Genomic DNA, 27,518 nt, shown 5'->3' with positions numbered 1-27,518 from the left:
CAGTAACCTTATTCCAGACTACAAGTCCCAATAGCCAGGAGTCTGGTAGTAAGTAGTTCAGGGCGATCGCTCTGACAATGGAAGCAGCAAGGACTTCTGCCAGACTACAGGGCGTTTGGTGAAAATAAATTGGTAGAAGTTTTGATGTGATGTCTCGGTAGGTGTATGACCTACTGATGTAAGAAAATGAATAAAATATGGCTATTGGGTACACAGCACGCGCCATGACTGCATAATCCAGACAAAACATGACACCATGGCACATAGATTAATATTATCTCGAATGCACCATGGTTCAGCGCGCCCAAATCGTCCTCACAACACCACAGAAGGCGTGTCTGTCCATTTACTCATCTATGCGCTAACAAACACAGGTTCTTTTGGTTTCGTACGGTTACTCTGCTCCCCGCAATAGGAATTTTGTTCGTGGGTCGTATAAATTATGATTATAAGTGAATTCCCGAAGAGATGTTTCAGTGGATTAACTGTAGTATTCAGTGCCAATGAAAACAACCCTCTCAACGTGTGGCAGCTTTCATAAATTATGCAAATTTAAGTGAGGATTGTAATTATTATATGCTCATTTGTTGCACATTCTAATACTAACGTGTTTCGTACCACTTTGAATTTTCCCGCCATTGGTAACGGGCAATATCTTAATACTGCTTGTGTTGGTGGTAATGTATGTTAATAGGATGTAAAGGTGGCATGCGTTTAGTATGTAATGTCTTACCTCGAAACAGATTTTACATATATGTATTTGGTTTTCAAAATACGTTGCGTAAAGTTCAAAAGAATGGTCAAACTACAAGGTGCCGTTTTTTTGTTTTTCTTTATTTACATTTATTCAGCATGCCCCATTACAAGATTGCAATATTACATGCATTAATAAATATCACGTTAACAGATTACACATCAGTACTATCAACACTGACGCACTCAGATCAGTACATTTTGCCTAGTTTCACTCTTTAATGAAATATGGAATAATTTTTGGGGGAAATTCATGAAACAGTAAAATGATATTCACTTTACAAAAGAAAATTGTTAGGTAAGATTTGAGGTTTTCACAGCGGTGAATATAAAGATTTCTGTCTTCTGGGTTGTTGCGCTGTGTAGTCTGGTCGATATTCATCGCCCTGATGACGGAGGCAGTATGACCTCTGAAACGTTGGTTAACAGACTACACAACGCAACAACCCAGAAGACAGAAATCTGAAAATTGTTAGATTAATGGCTGGTGTCAAAACTAGGAATTCATGTAGTAGTCAGTTTAAGAGATTAGAAATCTTAGCTCTTCCATGTGAATACATATTCTCATTAATAAACTTTATTGTAAATAACCAAGAACATTTTCAAACTAATTCTGCTATACACAGTGTCAACACAAGGAATAAAAATCAGCTTCACAGACCAATTGCCAACCTCTCATGTTTTCAGAAGAGTGCATATTATGCAGGGATCAAAATTTTTGAACAGTCTACCATCAAGTCTCACAAGTCTTGTAAATAAAAAGGCAAAATTTAAAGTAGATTTAAAAAGATACTTAATTACACACTCCTTTTACTCTGTCAATAAATTTCTAATGTTTACAAGTAAGTCGTAATTTATCTATTGTATATAATGGGTGGATTTATTTGTAACTTATCTCTGATTTATGTCAACCATTTGTTTATATTTGTGACATTTATATAATAGTATGACTTGTATTTGTATAACATGTATTGTATTATTATGACTTATTCTACATCCTATTGTCATCTGACTAACTTATGGATCCATGGAATGTAATAAAGATGTAAGTATCATTATGCATTGTCACCATTTGCACCCATGTTCCTGTGCTAAACTGCATTATAATCAATAGATTTAACGAATTTATTAAAATGCCTTAAATATTTGTGAACAAGTGCTTCATGCAACACTGGCCATGTGCCACCATTCCTGACTATTGCATCTCTTAGGTTACTCCTTGTTTGTTGTAGTTTCTCACAGTCATAGATGAGGTGATCCACTGTTTGTGCTGCTTTCAGACATCAGCATGTTGGGTCATCAATGATTCTACACCTGTGTAGATATGTTTTGTTTTTCCATGTCCAGTCATTATTGCAGTCAGTTCGGGACATATTTAAATATTAAGCTTCATTCTTTGTCGCACTGATGGAAAGAATTTTTTGCACACTGCTCCTTTATTAGTGGTGTTCCACTCATTTTGCCATTTTATAACCCCTTCTTCCTTTGTTTCTTTAATAATTGTACTTTTAGGCTTCTTTGCATATACTATAATTCCACCATTTTCTGCTGTTGCTGCTGCCTTCGCTAATCTGTCTGCCATTTCATTACCGAAAATACTGATGTGTGTTTGATCCACCCAAAATGAATAGTCCAATTCTGATCCTCGAGATTCCTTAATCTATTTCTTATCTTGTATATTATGAGGCCGTGTTTGAAGTTGTTTTTTAGTATATTGAGTGAAACTTGACTATCTGTGTACAGTGCTACTATTCTTTTCTCAATGCTGATTTCCCTTAAAGTTGTTACTGCATCCAAGGCCTCTAGAATTCTGATCTGCTCAGTTTGATTGTTTGAGCAATAACTTGGTTTTTAAGCTATGAATTAGTTCTCCATTTTTGAAGATAACAGCAGCAGCACCCACCCTTCCCTGGTGTTTACTTTCATCTGTATAAATTTCCACAGTGTATTTATTGAAGTATTTCACTTCATCAAGAGTTATTCTCTCCATAGGATGAGGCCATTCCTTCTTGTTTAATGGTGCTTCGTACTCAGTAGAGTCATCTTTCAGTCCATGTGTAGTTTTATATATCCGCAATGCTTCTTCGATAGCAATGCAGATAGGTTTAACCCCGGCAACAACGCATGAGGCTTCATATGATAGTGTTCTGTAGGCTTTCGCTATTTTAATATTAATCAACCTTTGTGCTCTCTGTAGTTTATATATGTTCTTCTTTTTTCTGTAGGCTTACTTCCCAAACAGGAGCTCCATATGTCAGCTTTATGGCCTAAACCCCACTGCAGCTTTGCTGCTCTCGTCAGCATATATATAAGTTGAATAATCTTTTCTGTTATACTCTCTATATGCTTGTCGAAATTGAATTTGCTATTCAAATATATTCCCAAGTATTTTATTTCGTTGACTTGTTTATTTCGTTAATAGTTTATGTAAATATTAATTTGTTTATTCGCAGATTTCCTATTCTTTGTAATCAGCATGGTCATAGACTTGCTATCATTAAATTGTACTTTGTTACTTCTTGCCCATATTTCTATTCTTTTAACATCTGCATTGGCATAATTTTCTGCTTCCATATTGCTCGCACCATTTGATAGAATTATTAAATCATCAGCAAATGCAATGACCAGAGAGTGTTCTGAAAAGTTCAGGTTGAGGAGTGAGTTATACATTATGTTCGAGAAGCCAGGTCCGCTGCAGGAGCCTTGCGGACAACCTTCGCCAACCTCTTTCGTAACTCTGTATGTTTTGACTGAGAATGTTGCAGATCTGTGGCTAAAATAATGTTGTGCTAACTCATACAGATTCTTTGGGCATCTAAGCTCTTTCAAATTAAGGAGGATACTTGGCCACCAGGCCGCGTCGAACGCTCCTCTTACGTCAAGACTCACTAGGACAACACTGTTCTTTTTGTGTAGATTTTTCTCAATTAAGTTTTTAACTGCCAAAACTGCATCTATTGTTCCAACTTGAGGGGTAAATCCATATTGATTACTATTCATCAACTTATTTGTGTACATGTGGTGAAAGATTCTGTCAATAAGTAATTTCTCCAACAATTTGCCAGCAAAATTTTGCAGACTAATCGCTCTGTATTTTGACATTGCCTTACTATTTTCTTTGCCTGGTTTAATGATAGGTATTATTATTGATTTTTTCCACATTTTTGGAAAATATCCATTAGTCAAGCATGAATTATATAGTTCTGTTACTAATAATGGGAGGTGCCCGAATCCACTCAGAGATTAGAAAACAAGTGAAGGAACCGCCGGATGAAGTAAATGATAAAGGATTCACCCAAGAAGAAATACTAGCCGTGCTCAAGAAATTTAATCCTAAAAAGTCACCTGGAGAGGATGGGATAACGAGTGACATACTTCTGAGAGTATTCGGGCACCTCCCATTTGCATTATTCATCGTTCTTTCATATCTTCTTCTCATTGCATTTACCTCCTTACGTAGTATAGTCAACCCATCTGTCCACCAAGGGACCGTTCTTTCTTTGGTCGCTTTCTTCGCCAATTTCAATCTAAATGCTGTGTTGCATGCAGATTTGATGCAACTGAAAAAGTCTTGTACCATATCTTCAATATCATTTTCATTCCTAAGTTTTTCACAGAGTTCTTTTTCTATGGTCCTCACCCCCATTGTATTATTTATGCAGTTAAATGTGGATTTGATATATTTGACTAGATTTATATCAAATGCTGGAAAGTTTTCCTCCTTTACGATGTATCTTAGGCTTTGGTCCTGTTCTGGTTTCAAATCCCCTTGTATTCTATTTGTAATATTATCCGCTATTCTGAAGGAGATGATTTTGTGATCTTCACATCTCTCTTCCTCACCACTCTTCCACTCGGTAAAGAATCGAAGCAGTGAAGTATTGGAGATTGTCAAGTCGATTGAATTAAATTGAATAAACAGATTGCTGGTAGTTATGAATTCTTCTAGCTTTTCCGCCTCTTTGATTCGTTATACAGTCAAACCATACCGTGCTTCTTGCATCTGTATCTGCTGCAATTATCAATCCACTTCCGTTCGCATGATGCAGTATTGATTCCATTTTTTTAATGTCCCTTTCTATGTCGTTGTTGATATCGAAATATATACTTACAGCATACAATTTTATTTCATTAGCCCACACTTCCACCACCACACAGTCCTCGTCTGATAGCTGGTTGATCATTATTGCGTCAATTTTGTTGTTGTTTTGAATTATAGCAGACCTTTTCCTATCATTTCCCGCTGTGTAAGTTATAAAACTTGAAGGAATTCCCACCAGTTTGCTGTTGATAACATATGGCTCCTGCATGAAAATCAGGTCTGTCAATTGTTCATTTATTAATTGGACAAGATTGTTTGTGGCCGCTCGCGATTGTTGCAAGTTAAGTTGTATGCATCGCAATGATATTAACTGATTATTATTACTAATTGAGTTGCATTTTGTATCCATCTTAGTAGTCAGTGTTGAGGATATACTTCCTTAACATTGCCTTATAACAACTACAGTCTTTGTCAAACGTTGAGTGGTTCTCATTTACCGGCTTCTTGTTGTATTTGTTTCGGCCAAGACAGTTGATGCATCTGAACTGTTCTCTTGTTGTTTTGCTAACGCGCATAGAATGCTTTCCCGTGCAAAGTGGGCATGTCAAGTCCCCTTTACAATCCTGCGCCCTGTGGTTATATTTATTGCAATTGAAACACCTGTATACCTTTACATAATCCTGAATATTGCACATGTTTCATCTGATTTGAAGTTTCTTTCCTAGTATCTTCTTCCGTGCTTCAGAATTAACTTCAATAACCAAGTTTGAATTGTCCTTCTTGTCTTTAAATAAAAATTTTGGAAAAACATCTTCTTCTTCTAGGCTCAATTATGGATTTTGTTCAGTTATTGATTGTTTCATACTGTCTATGTGTATTACTTCTGGAACGTTGTACAGTATCATTCGGGGATTTCTCAACTTTGCTCCATTTGCCTCGAGTTCGTTACCGGACTTTTCATTGATGCTGTTGCATATTACCTACACATATCTTTTGTTGCTGGATTCAATGAGCATGTTCCCATTTTTAAGTGCTTTGAAGGAACTTACCCCTACCTTGATTTCGGTTGGATTGACCTTCAGTTTAATTAGGGATTTCATATTCTCTGTGCTGTGATTGTTCTTAGCTTTGACCATGACTTTATGTCATTTTTTAATGCATTGAATATCCGCCTCAGCGTACCCTCTCTACGCAACATCTCATCTTTCAGGTCTCCTCTCATCTTTCCACTTTTACGCTTTGAAGTGTTTCAAGACACTTCTCGAAATCGTCACCAGGATCGCTAGCCATTGACGTGACCCGACCTACAGTTCAAAATACTATGACTGCAGACATGCAGCCGTTGAGTTGGTGTAATGTCAGAGAGTAGAAATCTGCTTGCGGCAGTTGCTGTAGCTCGTCACTTCCGGTGTGCGTTGAGATTCTGATTGTCAGTTAATTTCAAAAGGTGTTTTACATCCAAAAACTCTCTGATTCACGAATATTCACTCTCACTAACACTATCACTTGTATTGTAGTTCATATCTATTCGAAACCCACCTGATATTGATCCGGAGAGAGGCCTCGATCGTCGATAACTACACTTTACCAGTCTGCGCACCGAATCATACACCCACGACGTGGCTTTCCAATATGGCTTACAGTCTACAAGGTGCCACGTTGTATGGGTCTTACGTTACTAAGAAGTACTCAAAGATTGATGTCATTCCTCCAGAGGTAAGTTTTGCACAACATTGCATATACAGATTATGATACAAATACCAAAGCATTCCAATGAATTCACACATCTCAGATGACAACCATTTTTGACATTGGAATTAGTATTAGTGAACACGAATGAGATGTTTGGGGGGAGTAACTCATTATTAATGAACCAGTTCACTTACAACACATTTCTGTAAAGCCCATTTCAATAAAAGGTCCACCAATTTCCAGTCTTCCAAGAGATTCCTCTTCAAATTATGTTGAGTCTTATTTACAATTCTCAGTCCAGATAACCACTCTTACGTCCACGTATTTTTTCTTTCAGATTAAGAGTCAGTACTTCATATTTTATATTATACACTGAGGAAAAGCAGTACTTTGAATTAACCAACTTCTATGTGTATCAGTTCAGCAACAGAAAGCAACTAATTTCTTTACAAATTTACACCTAACAATTTTAGTTACAAGATGATTGTTTTCTGGCAATATGCAATCTTGTAGAAATTGACCAACACTTGAGAGGTTCTTACTATCATCATCATCATCAGATGAGTTGAAGTATGTGTATCATTGTAGGTTTTATTCAACATTATTCTTTTGAACTTTGCTGTACATATGAATTCATTTGCAATGCAGTATATTTTGAATTGTTTCAGTTTATTGTTGGTAGCTCCGAATCTTCTTCGTTTGTCATCAACAGCGTTTTAATTTCAAAAACTCAATGCATTTTTAAGAAGACAAATGGAACATGGACAGTGTGTGATAAAGTGAGTTATATGTCAACAATATTGTTAAATATACATATCATATAAGCAAATATAAGAATTCAATTAAATTATTAAAGTGTATGCCAACAGCGAGGAGCCAATGACAGGCAATCACTGATAATACATACATATACAAAAAACAAACAAACAAAACTGAATATATTAATGAATATATAATAGATCAACAAACATTTCCTGTATTGAATTATTTTATAGCCAATTACAGGCAAATACAGAAATGATACACTTAGTTAAGATTATAACAGTCACTAGACCCTTTCCTGAATGGAGAAAGTGTTTTCAAGGGAGACACTGACTTTGCTGAACATGTCCAAAAATCTGCATGTTCACACCAGTCAACTTCTGCCACACCACATGGCACAACTTCCCAGGAGACAGACATTTTAATATAAATAGTATATTAATTAAAATTGATTTTGGTAGATTTTCTGCTTATCATAGAATTATTATGCACAAATATGAATAATTCATAAATATTATTCTAAAAAAAAATCTACTTTCAGAGTAAGGCTGGATCATATGTGAACGGTCGGAGGCTGAAGAAAGATACACCAACTGAATTACGTTTTGGCGATGATGTTGCATTTGGCGAAAGTATTTATTATAACTACATTTTCTATAAGAAAATAAGGGTGGATGGGAAAGTGTAAGTACATACTTCTTGAGCATATATTTTGACTTTTCACTCTTAAGACTTTGCCGTGCTTTTCACATGTCAACAGTTTATGAAGTAAACCATAGTGACTCCCATTCAATACTGTTTTTAAACTCCCCCCCCCCCCCCCCCCCATCACTTCTGTTAGAAAATGGTCTGCATATCCTAAGTGCCTAATAAACGTCAGGTTCCAATTATGTCTTAATATTTCAGTAGTTGAAATTATCACAGTGGGTAGAAAAGTATACTAAATTATAGCATTTCCATAATGGAATGTTGCTATTTCAAATTTAAATATTTATTTACTGAACGTGGAACGATTGATTAAAACGTAAATTGAGGTCTTAAGGTCCTCACAGTAGTGAAGGTGTCAGTGTTCATCTTCTGGGTTGTAATAATGTTTTTTGGTATATGCCTACTAGTCCAAATGGTGTTACAACCCAGAAGACTAGCATCAAAGATTAAACAAATTGTTACTTACAAATAAATATTTTTGATGACTTCAGTATGGACTCTGGTTTGTTATTCAGCATTACGTACAGCCTGAAACTGGGCTGTTACCTCAGCTGCTCAGCTACAAAAGGCAAAAATATATGCATGGTGGAAAGGCTGTGACTCAGCGTGGATGCCAAAAGATTTCCTTTTATTTATTTTCCACAAATGCAGCGATTGTGAAATGTACACTTGATACTGTCTTGTATATAAGTTGGTTGATAACGATAAACATTATTGGTATGTTTTGTAGTACTTCAGAAGAAGAGGGATTGCAGAAGGAGAAACAGATGATGGAATTGAAAATAAAGACATACCCAGAACAGCGAGAGATGATGGACCATGAGAAGAAAGGAGAAGTACAGGAGAAACTGCTACAAGTATTGTTTTGTTTATTCAGTTATTAAATTATTTAATGATGTTCTCAGTAGCCCAGATTATGTAGCATGGAATGGTAAAGTATGGAAGGAAGCAGTCCCAGTACATACATGGAGGGACTTTGGAAAAGCGCAAAATTACTTATTAATAATTAATAATTATTTATTCAAAACAAGAAATGTTTGATTGATCTATTATATATATTCATTTATATATTTAGTTTTGTTTGTTTGTTTTTTGTATATGTATGTATTATCAGTGATTGCCTGTCATTGGCTCCTCGCTGTTGGCATACACTTTAATAATTTAATTGAATTCTTATATTTGCTTATATGATATGTATATTTAACAATGTTGTTGACATATAACTCACTTTATCACACACTGTCCATGTTCCATTTGTCTTCTTAAAAATGCATTGAGTTTTTGAAATTAAAACGCTGTTGATGACAAACGAAGAAGATTCGAAGCTACCAACAATAAACTGAAACAATTCAAAATATACTGAATTGCAAATGAATTCATATGTACGGCAAAGTTCAAAAGAATAATGTTGAATAAAACCTACAATGATACACATACTTCAACTCCCTGATGATGATGATGATAGTAAGAACCTCTCAAGTGTTGGTCAATTTCTACAAGATTGCATATTGCCAGAAAACAATCATCTTGTAACTAAAATTGTTAGGTGTAAATTTGTTAAGAAAGTAGTTGCTTTCTGTTGCTGAACTGATACACATAGAAGTTGGTTAATTCAAAGTACTGCTTTTCCTCAGTGTATAATATAAAATATGAAGTACTGACTCTTAATCTGAAAGAAAAAATACGTGGACGTAAGAGTGGTTATCTGGACTGAGAATTGTAAATAAGACTCAACATAATTTGAAGAGGAATCTCTTGGAAGACTGGAAATTGGTGGACCTTTTATTGAAATGGGCTTTACAGAAATGTGTTGTAAGTGAACTGGTTCATTAATAATGAGTTACTCCCCCCAAACATCTCATTCGTGTTCACTAATACTAATTCCAATGTCAAAAATGGTTGTCATCTGAGATGTGTGAATTCATTGGAATGCTTTGGTATTTGTATCATAATCTGTATATGCAATGTTGTGCAAAACTTACCTCTGGAGGAATGACATCAATCTTTGAGTACTTCTTAGTAACGTAAGACCCATACAACGTGGCACCTTGTAGACTGTAAGCCATATTGGAAAGCCACGTCGTGGGTGTATGATTCGGTGCGCAGACTGGTAAAGTGTAGTTATCGACGATCGAGGCCTCTCTCCGGATCAATATCAGGTGGGTTTCGAATAGATATGAACTACAATACAAGTGATAGTGTTAGTGAGAGTGAATATTCGTGAATCAGAGAGTTTTTGGATGTAAAACACCTTTTGAAATTAACTGACAATCAGAATCTCAACGCACACCGGAAGTGACGAGCTACAGCAACTGCCGCAAGCAGATTTCTACTCTCTGACATTACACCAACTCAACGGCTGCATGTCTGCAGTCATAGTATTTTGAACTGTAGGTCGGGTCACGTCAATGGCTAGCGATCCTGGTGACGATTTCGAGAAGTGTCTTGAAACACTTCAAAGCGTAAAAGTGGAAAGATGAGAAGAGACCTGAAAGATGAGATGTTGCGTAGAGAGGGTACGCTGAGGCGGATATTCAATGCATTAAAAAATGACATAAAGTCATGGTCAAAGCTAAGAACAATCACAGCACAGATAATATGAAATCCCTAATTAAACTGAAGGTCAATCCAACCGAAAACAAGGTAGGGGTAAGTTCCTTCAAAGCACTTAAAAATGGGAACATACTCATTGAATCCAGCAACAAAAGATATGTGGAGGTAATATGCAACAGCATCAATGAAAAGTCCGGTAACGAACTCGAGGCAAATGGAGCAAAGTTGAGAAATCCCCGAATGATACTGTACAACGTTCCAGAAGTAATACACATAGACAGTATGAAACAATCAATAACTGAACAAAATCCATAATTGAACCTAGAAGAAGAAGATGTTTTTCCAAAATTTTTATTTAAAGACAAGAAGGACAATTCGAACTTGGTTATTGAAGTTAATTCTGAAGCACGGAAGAAGATACTAGGAAAGAAACTTCAAATCAGATGAAACATGTGCAATATTCAGGATTATGTAAAGGTATACAGGTGTTTCAATTGCAATAAATATAACCACAGGGCGCAGGATTGTAAAGGGGACTTGATATGCCCACTTTGCACGGGAAAGCATTCTATGCGCGTTAGCAAAACAACAAGAGAACAGTTCAGATGCATCAACTGTCTTGGCCACAACAAATACAACAAGAAGCCGGAGAATGAGAACCGCTCAACGTTTGACAAAGACTGTAGTTGTTATAAGGCAATGTTAACCTCTCCGCGCGGACCGACGTGAAAATTCGTGAGGCATAAATCCCCCCTTGTGGATATCGGTGCAATGTACTGGCGGCTGCAAGCTTAATTTTTGTAGCCCATAACTTTTAAACGAATAACGCCATCGGAATGCGGTTTGCGCTGCTTTGTTCTGAAAAGATAACTGTATGTGGACATATGGCAACACCGCCACATTCCATTGAGTTCTACCTGGGAATCTAAAAATAATATCCTGACCTTCTCATTCTCATCGTGGATGTCTCTTCGTCTAGTCGCGTACTTACAAAAGCAGAAAGACGTGCACTTCTAGAAGTAGTTTTGGATGAAAGTGACTGTGAGTATAGTTCGGACACCGACAGTGCAATAATAGACATTAATTATACACAGTTGGTGACAACTGGAGTTACTGATAATGAGAGTGACAAAAGTGGTGGCGGTGAAATACACGAAGCTCAAATTCTGATCCACATCCTTACACTGCTCACACACAGGGCATTTATCTTATAAGGTAAGATAATAAAACCATCTTTTAAGAGGATTTCAGTGAAATTTTTTTAATTATATCTCATATAGTTCCAAAGTTATGATAAATATAGTATTTTAGAGCAAAATTTAAAGGGACACTAATAACGTATTACCGCAAGCTCGGACTTTAAATCCCTGCGGCAAAGGGTTAAGGAAGTATATCCTCAACACTGACTACTAAGATGGATACAAAATGCAACTCAATTAGTAATAATAATCAGTTATATCATTGCGGTGCATACAACTTAACTTGCAACATTCGCGAGCGGCCACAAACAATCTTGTCCAATTAATAAATGAACAATAGACTGACCTGATTTTCATGCAGGAGCCATATGTTATCAACAACAAACTGGTGGGAATTCCTTCAAGTTTTATAACTTACACAGCGGGCAATGATAGGAAAAGATCTGCTATAATTCAAAACAACAACAAAATTGATGCAATAATGATCAACCAGCTATCAGACAAGGACTGTGTGGTGGTGGAAGTGTGGGCTAATGAAATAAAATTGTATGCTGTAAGTATATATTTCGATATCAACAACGACATAGAAAGGGACATTAAAAAAATGGAATCAATACTGCATCATGCGAACGGAAGTGGATTGATAATTGCAGCAGATACATATGCAAGAAGCACGGTATGGTTTGACTGTATAACGAATCAAAGAGGCGGAAAAGCTAGAAGAATTCATAACTACCAGCAATCTGTTTATTCAATTCAATTCAATCGACTTGACAATCTCCAATACTTCACTGCTTCGATTCATTACCGAGTGGAAGAGTGGTGAGGAAGAGAGATGTGAAGATCACAAAATCATCTCCTTCAGAATAGCGGACAATATTACAAATAGAATACAAGGGGATTTGAAACCAGAACAGGACCAACGCCTAAGATACATCGTAAAGGAGGAAAACTTTCCAGCATTTGATATAAATCTAGTCAAAAATATCAAATCCACATTTAACTGCATAAATAATACAATGGGGGTGAGGACCATAGAAAAAGAACTCTGTGAAAAACTTAGGAATGAAAATGATATTGAAGATATGGTACAAGACTTTTTCAGTTGCATCAAATCTGCATGCAACACAGCATTTAGATTGAAATTGGCGAAGAAAGCGACCAAAGAAAGAATGGTCCCATGGTGGACAGATGGGTTGACTAAAATACGTAAGAAGGTAAATGCAATGAGAAGAAGATATCAAAGAACGATGAATAATGCAAATGGGAGGTGCCTGAATACTCTCAGAAGTATGTCACTCGTTATCCCATCCTCTCCAAGTGACTTTTTAGGATTAAATTTCTTGAGCACGGCTAGTATTTCTTCTTGGGTGAATCCTTTATCATTTGCTTCATCCGGTGGTTCCTTCACTTGTTTTCTAATCTCTGAGTGGATTCGGGCACCTCCCATTATTAGTAACAGAACTATAATTCATGCTTGACTAATGGATATTTTCCAAAAATGTGGAAAAAATCAATAATAATACCTATCATTAAACCAGGCAAAGCAAATAGTAAGGCAATGTCAAAATAGAGACCGATTAGTCTGCAAAATTTTGCTGGCAAAGTGTTGGAGAAATTACTTATTGACAGAATCTTTCACCACATGTACACAAATAATTTGATGAATAGTAATCAATATGGATTTACCCCTCAAGTTGGAACAATAGATGCAGTTTTGGCAGTTAAAAACTTCATTGAGAAAAATCTACACAAAAAGAACAGTGTTGTCCTAGTGAGTCTTGACGTAAGAGGAGCGTTCGACGCGGCCTGGTGGCCAAGTATCCTCCTTAATTTGAAAGAGCTTAGATGCCCAAAGAATCTGTATGAGTTAGCACAACATTATTTTAGCCACAGATCTGCAACATTCTCAGTCAAAACATACAGAGTTACGAAAGAGGTTGGCGAAGGTTGTCCGCAAGGCTCCTGCAGCGGACCTGGCTTCTCAAACATAATGTATAACTCACTCCTCAACCTGAACTTTTCAGAACACTCTCTGGTCATTGCATTTGCTGATGATTTAATAATTCTATCAAATGGTGCGAGCAATATGGAAGCAGAAAATTATGCCAATGCAGATGTTAAAAGAATAGAAATATGGGCAAAAAATAACAAAGTACAATCTAATGATAGCAAGTCTATGACCATGCTGATTACAAAGGAAAGGAAATCTGCGAGTAAACAAAGTAATATTTACGTAAACTATAAACGAATTAAACAAGTCAACGAAATAAAATACTTGGGAATATATTTGAATAGCAAATTCAATTTCGACAAGCATATAGAGAGTATAACAGAAAAGACTATTCAACTTATATATATGCTGACGAGAGCAGCAAAGCTGCAGTGGGGTTTAGGCCATAAAGCTTTGCGAACAATATACAAAGGAGCTATTATACCTTTACTGACATATGGAGCTCCTGTTTGGGAAGAAGGCCTACAGAAAAAAGAACATAATATATAAACTACAGAGAGCACAAAGGCTGATTAATATTAAAATAGCGAAAGCCTACAGAACACTATCATATGAAGCCTCATGTGTTGTTGCCGGGGTTAAACCTATCTGCATTGCTATCGAAGAAGCATTGCGGATATATAAAACTACACATGGACTGAAAGATGACTCTACTGAGTACGAAGCACCATTAAACAAGAAGGAATGGCCTCATCCTGCGGAGAGAATAACACTTGATGAAGCGAAATACTTCAATAAATACACTGTGGAAATTTATACAGATGAAAGTAAACACCAGGGAAGGGTGGGTGCTGCTGCTGTTATCTTCAAAAATGGAGAACTAATTCATAGCCTAAAAACCAAGTTATTGCTCAAACAATCAAACTGAGCAGATCAGAATTCTAGAGTCCTTGGATGCAGTAACAACTTTAAGGGAAATTAGCATTGAGGAAAGAATAGTAGCACTGTACACAGATAGTCAAGTTTCACTCAATATACTAAAAAACAACTTCAAACACGGCCTCATAATATACAAGATAAGAAATAGATTAAGGAATCTCGAGGATCAGAATTGGACTATTCATTTTGGGTGGATCAAAGCACACATCAGTATTTTCGGTAATGAAATGGCAGACAGATTAGCGAAGGCAGCAGTAACAGCAGAAAATTGTGGAATTGTAGTATATGCAAAGAAGCCTAAAAGCACAATTATCAAAGAAACAAAGGAAGAAGGGGTTATAAAATGGCAAAATGAGTGGAACACCACTAATAAAGGAGCAGTGTGCAAAAAATTCTTTCCATCAGTGCGACAAAGAATGAAGCTTAATATTTAAATATGTCCCGAACTGACTGCAATAACGACTGGACATGGAAAAACAAAGCATATCTACACAGGTTTAGAATCATTGATGACCCAACATGCTGATGTCTGAAAGCAGCACAAACAGTGGATCACCTCATCTATGACTATGAGAAACTACAACAAACAAGGAGTAACCTAAGAGATGCAATAGTCAGGAATGGTGGCACATGGCCAGTGTTGCATAAAGCACTTGTTCACAAATATTTAAGGCATTTTAATAAATTTATTAAAACTATTGATTATAATGCAGTTTAGCACAGGAACATGGGTGCAAATGGTGACAATGCATAATGATATACATACATACTTATATCTTTATTACATTCCATGGATCCATAAGTTAGTCAGATGACAATAGGATGTAGAATAAGTCATAATAATACAATACATGTTATACAAATACAAGTCATACAATTATATAAATGTCACAAATATAAACAAAGGGTTCACATAAAGTAGAGATAAGTTACAAATAACTCCACCCATTATATACAATAGATAAATTACGATTTACTTGTAAACAACATAAATTCACTGACACAGTAAAAGGAGTGTGTAATTAAGTATATTTTTAATGCTACTTTAAATTTTGCCTTTTTATTTACAAGACTTGTGAGATTTGATGGTAGACTGTTCAAAAATTTTGATCCCTGCATAATATGCACTCTTCTGAAAACATGAGAGGTTGGCAATTGGTCTGTGAAGCTGATTTTTATTCCTTGTGTTGACACTGTGTATAGCAGAATTAGTTTGAAAATGTTCTTGGTTATTTACAATAAAGTTTATTAATGAGAATATGTATTCACATGGAAGAGCTAAGATTTCTAATCTCTTAAACTGACTACTACATGAATTCCTAGTTTTGACACCAGCCATTAATCTAACAATTTTCAGATTTCTGTCTTCTGGGTTGTTGCGTTGTGTAGTCTGTTAACCAACGTTTCAGAGGTCATACTGCCTCCGTCATCAGGGCGATGAATATCGACCAGACTACACAGCGCAACAACCCAGAAGACAGAAATCTTTATATTCACCGCTGTGAAAACCTCAAATCTTACCTAACAATTTTCTTTTGTAAAGTGAATATCATTTTACTGTTTCATGAATTTCCCCCCAAAATTATTCCATATTTCATTAAAGAGTGAAACTAGGCAAAATGTACTGATCTGAGTGCGTCAGTGTTGATAGTACTGATGTGTAATCTGTTAACGTGATATTTATTAATGCATGTAATATTGCAATCTTGTAATGGGGCATGCTGAATAAATGTAAATAAAGAAAAACAAAAAAACGGCACCTTGTAGTTTGACCATTCTTTTGAACTTTACGCAACGTATTTTGAAAACCAAATACATATATGTAAAATCTGTTTCGAGGTAAGACATTACATACTAAACGCATGCCACCTTTACATCCTATTAACATACATTACCACCAACACAAGCAGTATTAAGATATTGCCCGTTACCAATGACGGGAAAATTCAAAGTGGTACGAAACACGTTTATGAGCATATAATAATTACAATCCTCACTTAAATTTGCATAATTTGTTAAAGCTGCCACACGTTGAGAGGGTTGTTTTCATTGACACTGAATACTACAGTTAATCCACTGAAACATCTCTTCGGGAATCCACTTATAATCATAATTTATACGACCCACGAACAAAATTCCTATTGCGGGGAGCAGAGTAACCGTACGAAACCAAAAGAACCTGTGTTTGTTAGCGCATAGATGAGTAAATGGACAGACACGCCTTCTGTGGTGTTGTGAGGACGATTTGGGCGCGCTGAACCATGGTGCATTCGAGATAATATTAATCTATGTGCCATGGTGTCATGTTTTGTCTGGATTATGCAGTCATGGCGCGTGCTGTGTACCCAATAGCCATATTTTATTCATTTTCTTACATCAGTAGGTCATACACCTACCGAGACATCACATCAAAACTTCTACCAATTTATTTTCACCAAACGCCCTGTAGTCTGGCAGAAGTCCTTGCTGCTTCCATTGTCAGAGCGATCGCCCTGAACTACTTACTACCAGACTCCTGGGCTATTGGGACTTGTAGTCTGGAATAAGGTTACTGAAATTCAAGAGGTGCTTACTGCTTTCATCTTCAGGACTATTGATCATTGCCATTATGATGGAGACAGAAAGAACTTTTACATCGTCGGCGAATTTCTACAACCCTCTGTGATAATCTTAATCTCACATAATTCTTATCTGCCCAAATTTGAATGGTAACGACGTCAGAACATTATTCACAGAGGATCAGACCATCTGTTTATTCTATCACATAGAGTAAACAGAGGCACACATAAAATCAACTGTATGTAGAATGCCTGATTGTCAAGACCAGGCTTTGTATTTGTTGCGATCTCTCGAAAAACGATTTATATATGACGTATATTGCATTGCATTGTACAGCACAGATTATTGACAGTTTCACGGAGAGATGACGAACGTTTGCTCAGGATGTGATGTTACAAGATTTTTTTTTGCACATTTTATGTTTGATAATTTTAATGCACCTCTGTAGTTGGTATGGAAATTTGAGTGATAAGTTTTGAGTTTTAGGCAAGGAAGAATGCCAGGATAATAGCCCTCTGTGCTGTTGCTAATATTGGAATGTTGAACACGAAAGAAGTTGTAGCTGTAACTGCGAGGACTTTGATGAGAGCGTTGAAAGGCTATAATTTATATTTATCGTGCTAAGATAAATTTATATTCATGTTCGGACATATATTTGCAATCGTTACAGTTGTATTTTAATAGGAATCAAAAGTGACAGTTCAGGTTGGGCATTACATCATAAATTTAAATTTTAGTAGAAAATGCATTTGTAACCCATGAATGAAGAACACCTAGATTTTCAGTTTGCGTTCATATTCCGCTTCGTTTTAAGGCCATTTGTGGTTGTATTGAAATGTACTGTACAGTGAAGAATGTTTGTGTTATATTCAGTGCTTCCATACTAATTAACAAAATGTAAATATGTATTTAGATAGAGATATGAAACATTTAGAATCTTCTAGGTGTTCTTCACACTAGTATGAGCAAAGAACACCTTATGGGCCAGTCCATGTTCATCTGTCATGTTTCCCCTTGGAACTAGCATTCCACATGATCCGGGGTCAGTATCAGAACACTTTGCAATGATGGAAACCAATATCATTGGTAGAACACATTGTTGTATCAATGTAACCGATTTTAATTGTAACTGTAATTGTTGGATCATAATAATAACCTGATATCACAGTACAACAGTGACATTGGACATCATTGTTGCACTTGTAGTCCCTTTCAAGTAACGTGATGTACAAGTCCTGATTTGAGCTGTGGTGTTCAACAAAGCAACTTGCTGACATTGCTACACATTATGTGGCATGAAGAACACCTTTTGAAATTTTATTACTCTCCAAAGAATATGTCTTTCTAAGAATCGTAGTATTTGGTGCAGAGACAAAATTTTACCTGTTTGGTACATTAGCCATTAATGTTTGGTGAATGTGTACAAGGTGCATTTTAAAGGTTAGATAAATTTAATTTTGGAATATTTGTGACTGTAAACAGAGCAGTTTACAGTGTAATCTTCTTTTCGTATTTTTTAAATTTTTGTGGACTGTGTATGCAACTTTGGAATAGTTTAGAAGCTTTCCTTTAGTGGTAATTTTTCCCTCAGCTAAATTTTTGTCCTCAGGGCACTTCTTGATTAGAATGTGGTCACTTGGATTCAAGCTTTCATCTTTGAGAATATCCAGAAATCAGCAGGGCTAAGTAAGGTGAGTAAGGTAAATTAAGTTGCACTATCCTTCTTTGTCAATGAGAAACTCCTTCAAGGTTAAAGTATACAGTTGTCTGAGAAGTTTATACTAGTACTTCATGATTTAATTTCTGAGGTCTTTTCCAGTCAAAAATGTCATTCAAACATGGGTTCAATTCTCAGTGGTTATGGAGGTATGGATATAAATTCAAGATGATTTAAACAAATATAAAATATGATTGCACTTGTACTTAGGCATAACGGGGCACCTCCACATTTCAGCTGATACATGATGTACCTGAACGAGTAGTTCCCTTTCTGATGGATTGGCTATCGTGGTCACTGGACCTCACTCTGCTAAATTTCATTGTGTGGAGTTAAATGAAAAACATGGCCTGTGAATACAAAGCAAACAGGATGGAGAGTGTATCAAAATTTGATGCTGAAAGATGCGTGAATAGCCCCGATGTTTCCTTTTGAGATTCAGATCATCCCATTTAAAATATCCACAGCTCTGAAACCATTGAGATCAGACCCATGTCCATGTGACTTTTCTGACTGGGAATGACCTGAGGAATAAGATATTGAATTATTGACATGAGGTCACTGGACGCTCTGTAAGCAAATTAACAGTCTTAACGACACAACTACTTCATATGACCTTAAGAATGCATATTATAATTAAGGCAAGTTGAGATAATATGTGGCAAAATTGCTAGCTTCTGTTGAGAAAACTTTTACAGTTACGAATGACCAGAACATACTATTACAATTCACCTTATGTGTGTCAAACATATACAGAAATATAATCTATATTGTGCTGGTACAATCTTTTCTTATCCTCTCTATTCTTTCTTCTTCATCTTTCATGTCATCTCTTCTCATCAGTTATGCTTTCTTCTAACCCGCCCTCCTGCTTCTGCCTGGCGTCTCTTTCCCAGAACCATGCAGCATAGGGTCACATGCCTTTTCTTGGCTTCAGTTACATCTCGTGGTCAGTGACCCTCCTCAAACTTAATTTTGAAGGCACCTCGGGCCTCACGTATGCTAAATATAACGTCTTTTGGCGTCGTCCTGATTATGAATGTGGCTACTTTCGGAGTTGGTTGTTTCCATTGGCGCATGGAAGAGCCTCGTCTACGGTAAAATTGGCGTCCTTCGAAGACGTCGTCTCTTCTGTTTGCGTCATTACCATACATTGAGACTGATGGATTTGAGACGCTCAGCGTCGGTTTTCTAGTTTCCTTTTCAACGACATATGGAGACGTGCAGTACATTTGACGCCCTTCCTAAGCGTCGTGACGTTATGCGTCGCGACACCTGGCAGATATTTTCTGACGTGCCCAGTACTCGTCCAAGAGTTTCCCATTTCTGGCGCCTTGTGATGTCGCGAATTAAGACGCCCAGACGCTAGGCGTCGCTTTCATAGCTTCATTTCCAAAGTTATCCGGACACAGTAACTTGGCGCCTCGTAAAGTCTTCACAATGTTCGACGCAGCGACTTTAAACGTCGCGACGCCTGACGTCGACTTCATAACGTGACAAGGACATCATGACACCATCTCGGCACTCAAGACCTTAGACTAACACTGGACTCCGTTTTGGGAAACCTACGCCAGACGTTTCGACCTCATCGAAAGACCACGGGAATGTGACTCAAGCCCTTGCGACGTCATTAACAGCGACTTCAGACAATCGACGCCCAGCGTCGCGACGCGTACCATCCCGACGCCTTCAAATGACGCCGAACTTACAGCACAGAAGCCAAGCAAATTTCAATCGATTCTGCATTGCCAATATTCTTGCAGCCGTTGCTAGCATATATTGCTGCCCAGAGTGTATGATGTACTGTTTTAGTCTCAATGGCCATGTTGCTGAGTATGTGTTACTTGTATTCTGTCTTTGTACAATTCCTCTCACGAACAAAATTCTTCTTTATTTGGACTTTGACATCTGCTATTCTCCTTCTACTGGTGTTTGAGATGAGCGTGGTGCCATTTCTGGACATTGTGCCTCATGAAAATTGTGTGCTCATGGATCTAGTAGTGTCCTCAGGAATATGCTTTTATAAGGTATATAAAGCTTGAAATAGTTTGTATGAACAGTATATAGACACTGAACATTTTTAAGAATTAGCTGTTAATTTTGCTAGTAACCTTTCAGTTTCTGAGTTATGATTTTTGAGAACCAGCTGCTTTCAATGTTGTTCTCAAGTGTTCATAGTTTAAAATCGTTTTTAACTCATAAATCAGTATTTTAATCAGTGCAGTTCAGAATCTTCACTTGCTTCATTGGGTTCCACAGGTACGGACAAGAGCCGATCTGAGCTGTGTAGTTCATGCTAATGTGGATGATGAAACAGAATTGGTTTGTTCTGTGTACAGACGAAGATTTCCGCCTAGTACCTTCCACTGTCGCATATGTCAAGCATGCGTCATTAAGCGTGACATTCACTGTGTGTGGTATGGCTTTTAAGTATGAGTATGAATGGACAAGTTGTGACTAAGTGTTTTATTAGTTCTTCAGTAAAATATCATCATCATTCATGGTGCTTTGGCATATTTTCAGGACATGTACACCCCCCAGTAAAATATTTCAGAAGAACTTATTGCTATCTGAGATGAGCAGTTCTGTATTGTATTCGCTGTTGAGCGTGGAATCTCTGTAGACTGGAAACAGACATAAAATAAAAGCAGTTATTATTGTAAATGGTAATTGCTCTAGTGGCCTGGCACCTGCTGTTTTCTGAATCCTGAATTAGAGTACACTTTTAAAAACTGCTTATGGTGAATTTTTTTATCTACTTATGATTTCAGGAAAGTAATAAGAGGAAGTTATGAGATCATTTGTAGGTTATGTTTTTTGCATATTAATCATCCTTATTTTATTTTAAGGTTGAATTGTTGTATCGGAGACAAGAATCACCAGTTGTTTGTCTTCGGAGTTTTATTTTCTGCAGGAGCATTGGTGTATGGGGCCATTTTAACTATAACTACAGTATGCCATCCGTCATTCTATATCATGGAGACAGTCCTATTGCCTGATGACTGTAGTGATGTTTATCATGATTTCATGTAAGTTTTTCCGAATTAATGTTATTAATTAAAATGAATATTTTTATTGTATAGGATTTGAAGTTTTCACAGCGGTGAGTATGAAGATTTCCATCTTCTGGGTTGTTGCGCTGTGTAGTCTGGTCGACCAGACTACACAGCGCAACAACCCAGAAGATGGAAATCTTCATTTTTATTGTAGTCTGTCTCTTATCCAAATGGTGATAATATTCCTGGAAATGATGTTGTGACAAGCTATAGCATCTACATAATTTTTAATTTGATATAATGCCATCTGTTATAGCGGTAAGCTTTTGAATGTCATCAGATGTTGTAATCACAGAATTTAAATTCAGATAAATTGGGAAGGAAACATAATTAACCAATCGTTTTTAAGAAACATAGAAATTTGTGGTACTTGCTACAGAAACAAGTCACGCTGTAAGTAGGAAGGTGTGGTGTGTATGGTATGTAAGTTATATGGAGAAGTGTCTCATCACCTTAGGAATGACTGGACAAGAATGGCGTTGCGTGCATGGGTGCACGTGGTGTGCTGCACTGAGATCAGACAGGCCTCATAGTCGTGGTCTGCTATGCAATTGGAAAAATTTCTTGTCCTGTCGCAAGTCTTTGAGGGAGGGCCAGGCAAGGTCGATAGAAGGTTCGATGAACTCTGCGTAATACGCAATACAGTTCATGCCAGTTGTAACATAACTGAAGAAGACTTCAGGAACAGTTTAATTGTCTACAAGAAGGGATAAAGATGGATGATGGACGTGGTTTATGTTGTGTATAGGTTAGGACTGCTACATTCACTGTATCTGCTCAATTAATTAATTCCGTAAGTGTTACTTAGTTTTGTAGTCACTGTGTTAAGATAAAGTACCTTTTGCTCACTCATATATTTTCTAAATTCAGAATGCAAAATGTATCTGTATATGTGAAAGACATGTACTGTATGTTATGTTTATACACTGTTGTTGCTTTTATCTCTGTGTTGCTAAATCGGAAAGCAAACAGAGACAAATTCCGGGGTCAGGTTTTAAATTGCTTTCTGGTATTATCCATATAATGATTTTTTATTATTTACTGTACTTGGTCTGTTGGTTTATTATTGATAAATTGTTAATCAGAAATGTTGTTTTATGTTGGTTAGTAGTGGTGTAATTACAGTTTGCACTCAGGAGGAAGGTACTGAATTGCTAAAAGGGTTAGAGTTACTAATATTTTTCAGTTTTAGTTAGTAATAGAACCGGAAGGTTCGGCACAGCAAATACCAAACTTGACACAATCCTGATCTAGTTGCAACTACCATGCATGCTTATGAACTGCTTGTACAAGATCCACCACTTTCCTACAGGATTATTCTCCAAAATTCCTGCTTTTGTTTTTTGACGTAAATACGTCTATATTTTAGGGTCAGTGTCATTCGGCAAAAAGTGTAACGAAAAAGTGTAACTGCATTGTTATGTTACCTTGGAAACGTCAATTGTTTACTCGGCATTATTGTTACCAAGCAAACGTCAATTGTTTACTCGGCATTATTATTACCTAGGAAACGTTACATTACTCAGCATTTTTGGTACCTAGAAAACGTCATCTGTTTACTCGGCATTGTTGTTACCTATAAAACATTTCATTACATTACCTTACCTTACATTACATTACCTTAGTTTACCTTACCTTACCTTACCTTACCTTACATTACCTTCCATTAAATTACCTTACCTTACATTACATTTCATTACTTTACATTACATTCAGCTACCACAGACCCATCTTAAGCGTAACTAATTCAAGCTAAATAAGCAAAGTCTTAATCAAACTTTATTCAATTGTAAAGCATGTATAAAGCAAATATTTAGAATAAAGCCAATATATAAACTTCCTTTCCGTATAGACATATTTACGTCAAATTCTCCGGAACCGTGGTTCATCTATCACTTTTTCTCATAATCGATGTATCCAATTCACTGTAACATTCTAGATTTCATCACTATAGCAGTAATAGGTGATAGGTACAAATTATTAAGTTTCTTGTTGTGCTCACAATTTATTGTTTTAGGTCCATTTGTTCTGCTGGGTATTTGGTTCTCAGATACTTGTACTTTATGTTTCTTCCTCAAAGTAAGAGACTTTAAAACACTGATAAAGTGTTTTAGAAAGTAACTGGGATTACCATAACTTTTGTACTGAATAATGACACACATTTGCTGACATTTTTTTTTGTCATGAATCTCATTTTTGTTTGTTAGAATTTTTCTTAAAATGTTGAAATGATGTAATAAATAAAGTAATACTCATGTATAACACTAATTAGGTATATTTTGTCTAGAAATAATTTAATTTATTGTGGAATTAAAAAGTCTTTGAGTAGCAAATAATAATATATCAGGTTCACAAACCTGACACAAATTAAGGTTATGATAACTGTGTGAGTAAAGTGATGAAGTCTGGACTTGGCGGCTTGGCTTTCATTCCTGAATTTTTTGGTAATTACGATGTCCAGACTGACTCTCAGGTCCGTCCAGCATTCTATCTAAATGGCTCTTGACGTAGAGGCAGGTACAACATGAAACTTCCCAGTCACGACCTCCTTTTTGTGGTTAAGTGAAAGATGCTTAGAATTGTGTATCCATCCTCTTTATAAGCCTTTATCTTCATCTCTTTTTATTAATTGTGTATGTCACTTTCAATTTCCTTAAAATTACATTTGTAGATACTGAGTACGAATAAAAGCAATATACATTACAAGCAATAGAACAGTTGAAGACAATCTTTCACAATATTACACCACTTGTACACAATCACAATATACTAATCCTTTATGTTTGCTTCAAGAAGTCTATATCTAGTAGTTATGGGATTGTAGAAGTTGCCATGCAAAGCTTCACAGATAAGAAAAACGGAAGGCTGAATATTCTGTCTAAATTCATTCTACATGTTTAACCCTTTAAAGCCCAGTGCTAAAATATATATCCCACCTTTTTCAACGGTCAGTAGCTTTACATTTTGTGTTTGTGTGTTCCATGTGATTCTCGGTGTAAACAGCAATTATTTCCTCAAACAGTGTTCACCATTTGATCTTTGCAATGGTGAAGTGTTGTGTTTTCTTTGCGGTACGGACTTAATACTTATGTAATATTCAGATGAGGTTTGGCTTTAAAGTGTAAATTCAGTTAACAATTTCTTATAAACCGATTAATGCAAGTCAAGATGTGTTTGTTAACTTCAGCTAATAGACTGAAACTGAATTAAGTTTGTAGTTACACTTATTTGAGACATTACAATGAACACTGAAGAATGCCGTTTGTTACATATACAAAACATGGTCAGTTCAAATGTTTTGTTGAACCACTTCAATCCAAGACAAGAAGAGGCTTGAAATCGGGCAACAACTCCTGAACCTTTTTTTCACCATATCTCCTTCCTTTTCTCCTTTTGACACTCCAGCTCCATCATTGAAGGTAACTGCTGCCACCCCGTAAAGCAACGTGTTAGCTATTTCCTGTGGTACACAATAATATACAGGGAAAGTAAATTAATAAACTCTCCCTCTATTAGGGTCACTCAAAGTGTTTTGTCCCACATTATTTTTCTGAGTGAACACAATTATGGTAAATATCAAATTTGGTGTCTACTAATTTCAAACTTTCCCACCCTATGTAATAAAAGTTTGATACATGTAAGTATCTGTACACCAAATTTCAGCTGTTTTATATAATTTTTTGCTGAGAAAACTGTAGGACAAAACTTTGTGACTAACCTACTTTCATTATAAAAAGGAACAAAATTGTGGTTACTGATATCAGACGAGTGTGTAGTATGACATAAGTGTGTTCATATCAATGTCACATCTGTCTTTGTGTGTTTGCAGCACTGATAGATGGACCTGTCGTCAGACAGAACACTAAATAATAAAAATAAATACACTGATTTGTTTGACATCCGTAAGTGCATATTAGTGTTACTGTATTAAGCAAAATGATTTAAACCTGAAAGATCTGGCACAGAATTTTCATCTTCATCTTTGTAAATTACTAATAGATAAATATGCTTCAAAATCATATTTGTTCAGAAACTTTCAGTGTGGAATTTCTGTACAGAATTTGTCAAAATATAAATATTCAGAACTGACTTGATTTGAAATTTACAAACAGAAATGTTGCAGGCAACAGACATACATAAAAAGTCACATCAATTCATATGATTTAGGCAAATAATTAACTTTTTATTTATTAATTCATCAGGAACTTTAGAGGTTAAGATGAGAAAAAATTTGTCACTCCTAAACTGAAGGTTAAATTCCTGCTCACTGTTTCAAAATATTGATTTAAATTGTTATTCTTGTATCAGTTTTCAGAGTCGTACGTTATCAAAGTGAAGTTAGGCCTGCAGACTATGTTGGTCAAGGTTCTATACTCCATATATAGAAATTGGTTTGTTTATCTCATTTTTCCTAAAACTGAAATGCCACATCGCAATTGACATTCTACATAATAATCACTTTACCTGTTATAGTGGACTGCTGCTAGTTCTTGTTTGTTTACTATTATCACATGTTCGGTGCAAGCAATATGGTGCCAAACTATAAAACTGTGTTCTTGCAGACTTAGGTCGTACAAATCAGTGGCTACTTGGTTCTTGGTTACAGACTCACTCTAAACCTGCAAAATAATAATCGAGTAACTAATCCACTTTGTGCATTTGAAGCTGGAACTTCACATTAACTTTCAGTTTGATGTTCATTTACCTGAAACAAGCCTCTAAAAGCCTTCTTCACTAAGTCTGTGTTGTACCAAGCGGTAGCTTCACACATTTTCAGATTAATGGCTGACTGGGTGTGTTCTCTCCAGGTTTGAAAATAATTACGGAGTAGGTGGGTATTTCTTTGCTATTTCCATCAGCTTCCTTTTGAGTGCCACTACTTGTTTGAATGCAAACATTACTTTCTTCATGAGCAGTGTTTTGTACTGAAGTGATGCCATTATCATCAAATTATGCATTTTTCCCCTGTCATTCTTCTTCTTAATTTCCATGCACACTGGTTTGAGGATTAATAAGAGCTTATGGTCTAATTGGAGGAGTGGAAAGTACTCATCTAACATTAAATATTTTACACAAGTGTTATACTTAATGGTAACAGTCTATAAGATAACTATTTTCGTTGAGATTTATGAATGAACGTATGTCAAGAACATGCCTTTTTAACTTGGGTTTGTATCTTGTTGGATGGGTAACTAGAAAATCTGTAACTATTGAGGAGATTGCAGTAATATTCAGAATTATAATTAGTTCTCTCAGTTGAATTGCCTGCTTGATTGTAATGATGAGAGAGACACAAAATTTCCTAACTTACAGACTGGCTCTGTGGTGGATTCCATCTCAGCTACACCATCTAATTTCCATGGCAATGATAATGTGACAGTCCCTGTAGCAGTGACCACTCCTCCTGGAAGAGTCGACTCCACCAGCGAACTGATGATCCAACAGAATGCAGGCTAGGTACTGTGCAATTTTATCTTTAGCATAGTTTTCTTGTTCTTATGAGTGGTGTCTTTTTTACTTGAATGTTTAAGATAATTATAGTTATTTTGTGATGTTAGTTAATCTAATTCTTTTAATAAATCAA

General features: G+C 36.2%; 1 protein-coding gene and 2 pseudogenes across 2 annotated transcripts; 2 read left to right on the top strand and 1 right to left on the bottom strand.

Moving 5' to 3' along the window:
- Positions 1–5,205: 5,205 nt before the first annotated feature.
- On the bottom strand, positions 5,206–6,317 carry LOC110840997 (uncharacterized; annotated as a pseudogene).
- On the top strand, positions 6,067–10,030 carry LOC147873742 (uncharacterized). Its single transcript, XM_087349633.1, has 4 exons — positions 6,067–6,511; positions 7,156–7,266; positions 7,791–7,933; positions 8,688–10,030. Exons 1-4 carry the CDS (start codon positions 6,428–6,430, stop codon positions 8,839–8,841), a joined length of 492 nt encoding a protein of 163 aa, XP_087205759.1. The 5' UTR covers positions 6,067–6,427; the 3' UTR covers positions 8,842–10,030.
- A 489-nt stretch (positions 10,031–10,519) lies between these two features.
- On the top strand, positions 10,520–27,323 carry LOC147873741 (protein beta4GalNAcTB pilot-like; annotated as a pseudogene). Its single transcript, XR_015535357.1, has 7 exons — positions 10,520–10,606; positions 12,071–12,255; positions 20,590–20,905; positions 21,138–21,295; positions 21,728–21,907; positions 22,392–22,727; positions 27,248–27,323. The product of XR_015535357.1 is annotated as a protein beta4GalNAcTB pilot-like (transcript).
- Positions 27,324–27,518: the final 195 nt, after the last annotated feature.

This window comes from Zootermopsis nevadensis, unplaced genomic scaffold, assembly GCF_977971745.1.
Source record: "Zootermopsis nevadensis isolate Lab colony 2312 unplaced genomic scaffold, Znev_1.0 Znev_ptg000016l, whole genome shotgun sequence".
NCBI lineage: Eukaryota > Metazoa > Arthropoda > Insecta > Blattodea > Termopsidae > Zootermopsis > Zootermopsis nevadensis.
The sequence above is the reverse complement of the archived record's forward strand: the minus strand, read 5'-3'. Positions and strand labels throughout refer to the sequence as shown.

Bases quoted from the DNA above. Each gene is read 5' to 3' on its own strand.
- LOC147873742 (XM_087349633.1), top strand. From the start codon at position 6,428: ATGGCTTACAGTCTACAAGGTGCCACGTTGTATGGGTCTTACGTTACT. The intron at 6,512-7,155 runs GTAAGTTTTGCA...GAATTGTTTCAG, and splicing joins TTGATGTCATTCCTCCAGAG to TTTATTGTTGGTAGCTCCGA. The intron at 7,934-8,687 runs GTAAGTACATAC...TATGTTTTGTAG, and splicing joins ATAAGGGTGGATGGGAAAGT to TACTTCAGAAGAAGAGGGAT.